At 32.1% G+C, this 8,623-nt stretch overlaps 1 protein-coding gene across 1 annotated transcript; it reads left to right on the top strand.

Annotated features, from left to right (window-relative positions):
• Nucleotides 1-1,148: 1,148 nt before the first annotated feature.
• Nucleotides 1,149-4,977, top strand: LOC109791208 (protein FAR1-RELATED SEQUENCE 5). Its single transcript, XM_083061343.1, has 4 exons — nt 1,149-1,211; nt 1,939-2,004; nt 2,167-2,262; nt 2,417-4,977. The coding sequence occupies exons 1-4, from the start codon at nt 1,149-1,151 to the stop codon at nt 4,880-4,882; spliced, it is 2,691 nt and encodes an 896-aa protein (XP_082917469.1). The 3' UTR covers nt 4,883-4,977.
• Nucleotides 4,978-8,623: the final 3,646 nt, after the last annotated feature.

Genomic DNA, 8,623 nt, shown 5'->3' with positions numbered 1-8,623 from the left:
AGGGTATCAGATCGGGATCCGACTGGGACGGTACACTTGCCTTCCAGCCCTAAGCCTATAAGGCGCAAGGGCTTAACTGTCCCTAAGATCGAGTCCAGATCGGATTCCGACCGAACTCCCCCGAGATTACCCTCGTGGGAGGGGATCAGGTCAGATTCCGATTGTTTCTATGCCTGGGCCAAATCAGGTCAGCCCTTTTCCGACTCTCCCCTTGGTGTACATCTACGGTACACTTACCTTACAACCCTAAGCCTTATAGCCGAAAGGGCTTTAAGGAATTATTCCCCGGGATTGTATCGGAATTATACCGAGATAGTACAGAAATAATTTTGTGCTAGTTGAAATAAAAAGAATAATTTCATCGCAAACACTATGGCAGTGTAATGGTCGAATTAGAAAGTTTCCATACAAATTGACCCACTGGGATTTTATAATTAATATTGCTAACTTTTTTTTTTGTTGCAAAATTTCCTTATAAACTATCGTTAAGGCATATATATTCATTTAGAATTAAGCCATATTTTGTAAACAAAGAAAGAAAAAGTGGAGAAGATTCACACTACAGTTTTATTCAACTATGATTTTCCCTACATTGCAACTAAGTAAACATTTGTGATAAATTTAGAACTAAGAAAAATAAAAATTGATGACAATAATGTATAAAATTGAAGCAAATGTAAAACAAATAATGTCAATTATTTATTAAAAATCACCAATGTTATATACATTCATGAACAATATTGTGCTGCAAATACACTAAAACACCAAAGTTCAAATAAAAAAAGGTTCAATGTTACGTAGAAACCCCTCTTTCATGATCAACTTGCTAGCCTTTTGCATTTTTATTGTAACCTTTGATCAACTCCACTCAAATTAAAACTAATTCATATACATATAAACCAATAAAGAAATTAACGCCAATAATTATTAACCGAAACATATTAATGTTAATGACCCACAAGAGGTGTTATGCCCCTTTTGCAAGTCCGAGTTAAAATCTTCTTCACATTCTACTTGGTGGATGGCGTGTGGAAGCAGTGACTTACATGGTTAATTAAATTGTCCTTCACCCTTGTCTCGGAATATAGACTAACACTTCTCTTTTATACCATTCCCCTTCTCTACAAAATCAGAAGTGGAAATATGGTATGTTGTTTGGTGTGCCACAATATGGTGTATTTGGAGTCTTAGAAATCACTGTGCTTTTAGAGGTGGGTTGTTTGACAGGGAGAACCTTTTGAAAGATATTCTTATATGAGAGCTTTCTATTTTGCTCGCTTGTAGTGTGGGCCATCTAATTTATACTTTAATATATCACTAATTTGCTCTTCAAAAAAAAAAAACGAAACTTATGCTAAGTCCTGAAAGATAATGTTAAAGAATTTTGGGTGCTTATAATATCCATAGTGCTGGCTTTAATTTCTTGTACAACTAAAAGATTGTTGTACGTGTAGCACGACTTCTTTATTTATTATATAACGATAAAGATATAAAGTTGATAGAAATAAAAGTAATGTCAGCATTACTTAATATTTCATATTTTTAATTTATTAAAAATATAATTTTTAAAGGGCGTTATATATATATATATATATATATATATATATATATATATATATATATATATATATATATATAGTAAGTGTCTAGCTAGGAAATATTTTCCAACTAATGTGATGTAGTTATTAGGTGAAGTCTCTGATAGTGAAATTTAGAAAGTGGTCCATCCGTGCAGCATGTTTAGGACCGTAGATATAATATTAAAATATTGAACGGTTGAGATTATGATGTAATGAGTAAAATTTAAGAATTGCAGAGTGGTCCTTGTAATTTGATATTTGTCCGTGTTTTATATGTTTATGAAGGGTTATGGTGTTTTTTAGGGTTTTCCATGATCAGTTAATTTGCGATCAGGTTATTGTGCTGTTTTTGCTGTAGGAGTTCCGATTAGCAGTTGCGATAGGCGGCGGTGTCATTTTGTGGAGAGCATCAACCGGTGGGATCGTTTTTTAGGTTTAACAGGTAATCGATTATGTTTATTTTTGAAAGGTAAAGTGACGCGTACAAAAGGAAGCCGTTATGGAGGTTAACGTTATTTGTTTAATTTGCATTTGATTTTATATGTATGTGCAATCTTGTTGATACATGTGTTGCTGGTGTATACAGTTAATAGAGATATTAACTGGTGTGGAAGTGTTTTCAGGTTCATACATTGATTTATTGGTATTAAACGTGAAAGTAGAATGGAGTTTGACAATCCGAGTATAGAGGTAAGTGACATTTGTGTCATGTTTAGGGTTGTGTCCTTTAATATTGCGTTGTGTCATGTGTGTCATAACTGTGATAATGAAGGTTGATATTGTTTTTAACTTTGTGATGCTCTTAAAAGGTTTAATTGAGGATTAAAATTATTTAGGTGGCAGTAGATAATTGTGAAAGCATAAGTGAAGGAGTAGAAAATATTGAAGGCATAAATGAAGGAGTATTTAATTTTGAAGGAATAAATGAAGGAGAAGATAATATAAATGAGGATGAGGATGAGGATGAGGAAGATGAGAATTTGGTTATTGATTTACAGGAGAATTGTGAAGAAGAAGTGGAAGATGTTGTTAATGAAGGAAGATCTGAGGTTTTTGACAGTGAAAACGGGGAGATAGTTTCTACTTTGGATGATATTTTTAATTTAGATTTGCATTTAAGTCCCCATGAACTCAGGAATGTTGAATTTGTAAGTGTTGAGATGGCTTACTTATTTTATTACTGGTTTGCAAGAGTTAATGGATTTGCCGCAAGAAAGAGCAAGATTTTGAGAAATATTAAGGGGGAAAAATTACAACAAACATTTGTTTGTTTCAAGGAAGGATTTAGAGATAACCGTCGTTTGAACATACAGAATCGAAAGCGAAAGCAAACACCAGTGACAAGGTGCGGATGTGGAGCAAAACTAAGAGTGCATATTGATAGCAGATGTGGGCTATGGTACATTACATATTTTGTGGATGATCACAACCATAGTTTTTTGGAAGATAAGTATTGTAGAATGTTAGCTTCTCATAGACATATGAGTGAGTTAGATATAATGCAGTTGAATAAAATGAGAAAAGTTGGCATAAGTAGTCCTCAAATTTATGGGTCACTTGCAGATCAGCCTGGAGGGTATAAGAGACTTTCTTTTTGTAAAAAGGACATATACAATCAAATTGGAAGGCAAAGAAGGTTGCAAGGTTTGGATTCAAAATGTGCGTTGGAATTTTTGAATGGTTTAAAACACAATGATCCTTTAATGTATGTTGGTCACACTGTTGATGAGGAAAACAGATTGCAACATTTGTTCTGGTGTGATGGCATGATGCAGATGGATTATGAAGTTTTTGGTGATGTGTTAGCTTTTGATGCAACATATGGGAAAAATAAGTATTTATGTCCTATAGTTGTATTTTCTGGTGTTAATCATCACAATCATACGATAGTATTTGGGAGTGCTATTGTTTCAAATGAAAGTGAAGAAACATATATTTGGGTACTTGGGCAATTTGTAGAAGCCATGAAAGGAAAGTCACCAATATCTATTATCACTGATGGTGATGTTGCAATGAAAAATGCGATAAGAAAGGTATTTCCTAATTCAAACCATAGATTGTGTGCATGGCACTTATTAAGAAATGCGACAACTAACATTAAGAAGCCGACATTTACAAAGGATTTAAGAAAATGCATGTTGGGTGAGTATGAAATTGGTGAATTTCGAAAGAAGTGGTCTGAAATGTTGAACAAGTTTGAGTTGCATGATCATCCTTGGGTTATAGAGTTATTTGAAAAGAGGAAGATGTGGTGTACAGCTTATATTAGAGGGGCTTTCTTTGCTGGTTTTAGGGCAACTTCTCGGTGTGAAGGATTGCATTCTGAGTTGAAAAAATATATTCATCCGAAGATTAATCTGACTGAGTTTGTTGAACAATTTAATCGTCTTGTGAGTTTTATGCGTTATAGGGAAGTTGAAGCTGACTTTGCATCAATTCATGGTGATCCTGTTCCAGAAACAGATTTTCATAACCTTGAGGTATCGGGGGCAAAGTGTTATACGAAAGAAATATTCAAATTATATCGTGATCAGCTTCATAGTTCATGTTTGATGAGGGTGATTGGTTGCAAGCAGACATTTGGTTGTTGTATATACATAGTCAGAAAATATGAAATGATGCACAAAGAATGGCATGTGTCATATCAATCAAGACCGTGTGATTTGAAGTGTTCGTGCTTAAGAATGGAATCAGTCGGCATTCCATGTGATCATATACTTGCAGTGTTGGTTCATCTAAATGTATCAGAGTTACCAAAATGTTTGGTGTTAAAAAGGTGGACTAAGTTGGCGAAGGATGAAGTGAAGGGCAATTTTAGTACACATAGGTGGGACTCTGAGAAAGATGCTAGATACTTGTCATTAATGGAGTATTTTAAAGAGCTTAGTACTTTGGCATGTGAAACATATGATGATTATGTTGATAAAAGGGATAAAGTTGTAAATGAATTAGTTGAAATAAGAGGTAAAAAAGGTCATGAATCCGAAGAAGGCAATGCATTGGGTGATGAATTCAGTGTAGTTATAAGAAATCCTGCCATTGCTAGAAGTAAAGGAAGGTCTGTTGTTGAAGGTTCATGGCGCAAAAGTAGGAAATCAAAAAGGAGTATTAAGTGTAGTTTGTGTAAACAAATAGGTCATAACATGAGAACGTGTCCAAGACAACAAAATTTGGATGATATGGAACAAAGCACAGGTGGAATGAGTTGTGAATTTGAAGAAAGTTATGTAGCTTACGAAAATGAAGAGGTAAGGAATATAAATTATAATAAAATTATGTATTTGTTGGTTAAACAAAGTTAAATGTGATGTGTGTAATGTTGTGATTGTTGTGATTGTAGGAAGATGAATACATTAAAGATTTGTTTGACAATTGCGATGAATTTGATAATGGGGTTGCTGAGATGTCTGTTTCACAGTCAGAATCAATATATAGCTATGAAGTGTCGTTATCTCCAGCATTCAGTGATGCAGGTAATGTTTATGAATTAGTAAGTGAAGTGTGTTATTGTAGGTGTATGAGAAGTATTAAGTTAATTTTTATTGTATTACTATGATGTTATAGTAATTTACTTGTGTATGTGCAATATTGCAATTAATGGATTGCTGATAACTGTTATTAAATTTTATTTGCAGGTTTTTTATACAATTGATGACGGATGCAGTAGAATGGAAATGCATGAATTGACATAGTTTGGATTGAACATTTAGATGAATGTGACTTTTGTTGGTTTTTTATGGAGGAGTTTAATTTTATATTGTTTTTGATTGAAGTTGGAAAATATTATGCAGTAATTAAATTATGCTAGATCAGTTGATGTAGTTTGGATGGAAAAGTAAAGATGAAATACAGTTTTGTTGTGTATTTTTGCAGCAAATGTATTATGTAATATGATTAGTTGAATTGATAAAAGATATAATTAATTAATATTTTAGTATAATAGAAAAACAAAGGGCTGGTTGTTTTATACACTAACACAGGAATTGAGTTGTATTGTTGAGACAGTTAATGAGAAACTAATAAGAATTGATTATTAATAATAAATTATTAATTATTTTAATTTATTGAATTAATTTTGGGTTTCGTTTAGGGTTGGTTAATGGTTTAATTGGAATAGGTAATAATTTGTAGTTAATGACCTTAAATTTTATACGCTGAGCATTTTATGTAAGTGTCATTTTGTAAGTTGTTTTCGGTTAAAGGAGTATAATAAAAGTATAAAAAAAAATAGTCATTGATGGGTTTAAAATGTTTTGGCTAAAATGAATGTCTGAAAAAGAAAAAAAATGATTCAACCCTTGTAATTGGTGAAAAAGAAAATAAATATTGTATGTGCCGTTTGTGCAGTTGTTTTGTTTTAAACTTCAACAGCTGTCGGGGAATAAAGACTGGATTTTGTCTTTTTGAATATTAAAACCACCCCAAATTTATGTAATTAATTAAAAATTCCATTTTGATTGCAATGAAATGGAGTCATTAGTAGAAATTTAATCAGCCTTGTGTATTAAAGTTTTTTGTTACTGTAATTTAAAAATTGATAATTTCTAATATGAAACGAAAATATTTATATATTATGAAAATATTGGGTTGCGATTGAGGTAGGTGTTCTGTATGTTGTTCGCACGTGGAAAGTATAATCCCAAAATTAGGGTTTATTCCTGCAATTATACGGTGAAAATTTAAGTAAAAAATAAAACCATGGATGAGAGTAATAATACAAAAAACGAGATAAATAAAATGTTAGAAAATAAATAAATGTAAATAAAATAAAAGAAATATATTAATAAAGAAACGTTTGTTATTGTGGAGGTGTATTGGTGTGTGGTGTTACCTGCAAAGACAACCAAATATATATTTCGACAGCATACAAGGAAAGTAAATATTTTCATGCAAGTAATAATTTAACACATAAAAATATATAAATGGAATGACAATATTAAAGTGCGAGTATTAAAAAAATTATTTACAAAATATAAATTGTTCAGTTCTAAATTTGAAGTAGCAGTAGTTCCCGTAAACCCTGGCATAGTGAGAATCAAGCTTTCTGAACATTCAAAACTAAATAATTGGGGTCATTCATTTTTTCAATTTTCAACATTTGGTGTTTGTTGTATCCTTGTCTCTTAATCAGCTGACCCCATTCTTTGCCCACGTAAAACTCGTTCTTGTTTCGGTTTGTAGACTTTCTGATGATGTCAGACTTAACCATATTTCCTTGCTGATCAATCAACACACAAATTTTGTACTTGTTAACGTTCCAGACATGAACATATTTCACTGGAAAATACTGCAATGAGTAAAAGTTGTTGGTCATTGGAGATTAATATTCATTTATAAATATAAAAAAAATAGAATTCATTTTATTGCTCACCAATGGCTGTCGTCCGGTTGAACCGGCCTTTGTCAGCGTTGGAAACCAGGTCATTGGATGTTTTTCAAGTTGGGTGGCAGGATGTGTTTGAAGTTGGGTTGGTGGAATGCTTTGATCATTGTCAACTAAATGCTGATTTTGAATTTCAAGTTGCATAGGTTGCACAGTATCGATGCTGAGAAAATAAAAAGTTTAATTTAGTAGTACAAATATTAATAAAATAATAATACATTGGGGTTTATGTGTATGTAAACTTTACCCGATATCTGTTGAAGTGTTGCTGGTTTGTTTTTTCAACTGAGGATAGCATATTTCCTCCTCAGCAAGATTATAAATACGCATATCAAAAATGTTAGTGTCATTGTAGTAGAAGTCAACAATGTGTTTGGATGTCAGACCATAGAAATTTAGAATTTGTTTTACCCCATAAAACATGCCAACAGTTTCACCTAAATTTTTCAAATTAACTTTAAAGGTGTTCCCGTTTGGGTCTCTGATCATGCACTCGCCTACTTGTATCTTACCATTCCAGTGTCTGTAAAACTGAGCATTTAAAAATATCCGATCCTAACAATAACAAAAGAATTCAACCAACGATCAGTATGAATATTAATACTTTATAATAGTATTAAACCATTTATATGGAATTTCAATAAAAAAAATATAAAACAACTTCACCTTATTCGGTGATAAGTCAGATCTGAAGTGTTGCAGTATGTTATCCATTTCAGAAATCATAAGAGGGTCCATTTTCTGCATTTGAATGTTTTGATTTAATATAGAAGAACATGCAACAAAGACAATACATGGGACGAAGAAAAGAGTTTTAAAATGAATGATTTTGTTTATGATAACAGTAATAATAATCATAAAAAACAAAAGCTTTGTTAATTTTTTTAATGATATTTGTTATACTATAAAACCGAAAGTTACTCAAAGGTAAAACAACATACATTTAAGTGTGGTGAATATTTATGTGTTAAGAGAGAAATGTGAATAAAATCAACTAAAAATATTAAATTTTGGAATGCAAATACAATCATACCAGTAGATGCTGTTTAGCGTTGCAAAATGGAAAGGCATTGATTTTGGGTGAATCCCTTTAAATGTTCAATGGATATTAGGGTTTTCGCAGATGGAAGAGGAAGAAGATGAATATTGATTTTAGGATTGGTGTGTATCCCACTTCTTCAAAGAAAAGAACATACATTTAAAACCCAAAGTTAATGTAAGGTAAAACAACATTTAGGGTTTAAGTCCCCTGAATATTTATGTGTTAAGACAGAAATTTGAATAAAATGAACTAAAAATATTTAATTTTTGAATGCAAATACAATCATACCAGTAGATGTTGTTTAGCGTTGCAAAATGGAAAGACGGTGATTTTGGGTGAATCCGTTAAAATGTTGAATGGATATTAGGGTTTTGGGAGACGGAAGAGGAAGAAGATGAATAGTAGATTATAAGAATGGTGTGTATCGGACTTCTGAACAGAAAATATGATTTTCTGAAACCGGTAATTATTAACTTTGATCGTGCGTATCGGAGTTGGAAGTTGGAAGTATAAATGCTTACGTGTATCCCACTTCTGAAAAGAAAATATGATTTTCTGAAATCGGTAATTATTAACTTTGTAGTTTGTTCCCATTAGTTACCGAAACCGTGGCATATA

Source organism: Cajanus cajan, chromosome 8, assembly GCF_000230855.2.
Source record: "Cajanus cajan strain Asha chromosome 8, NIPB_CcT2T_4, whole genome shotgun sequence".
Taxonomy (NCBI): domain Eukaryota; kingdom Viridiplantae; phylum Streptophyta; class Magnoliopsida; order Fabales; family Fabaceae; genus Cajanus; species Cajanus cajan.
The sequence above is the reverse complement of the archived record's forward strand: the minus strand, read 5'-3'. Positions and strand labels throughout refer to the sequence as shown.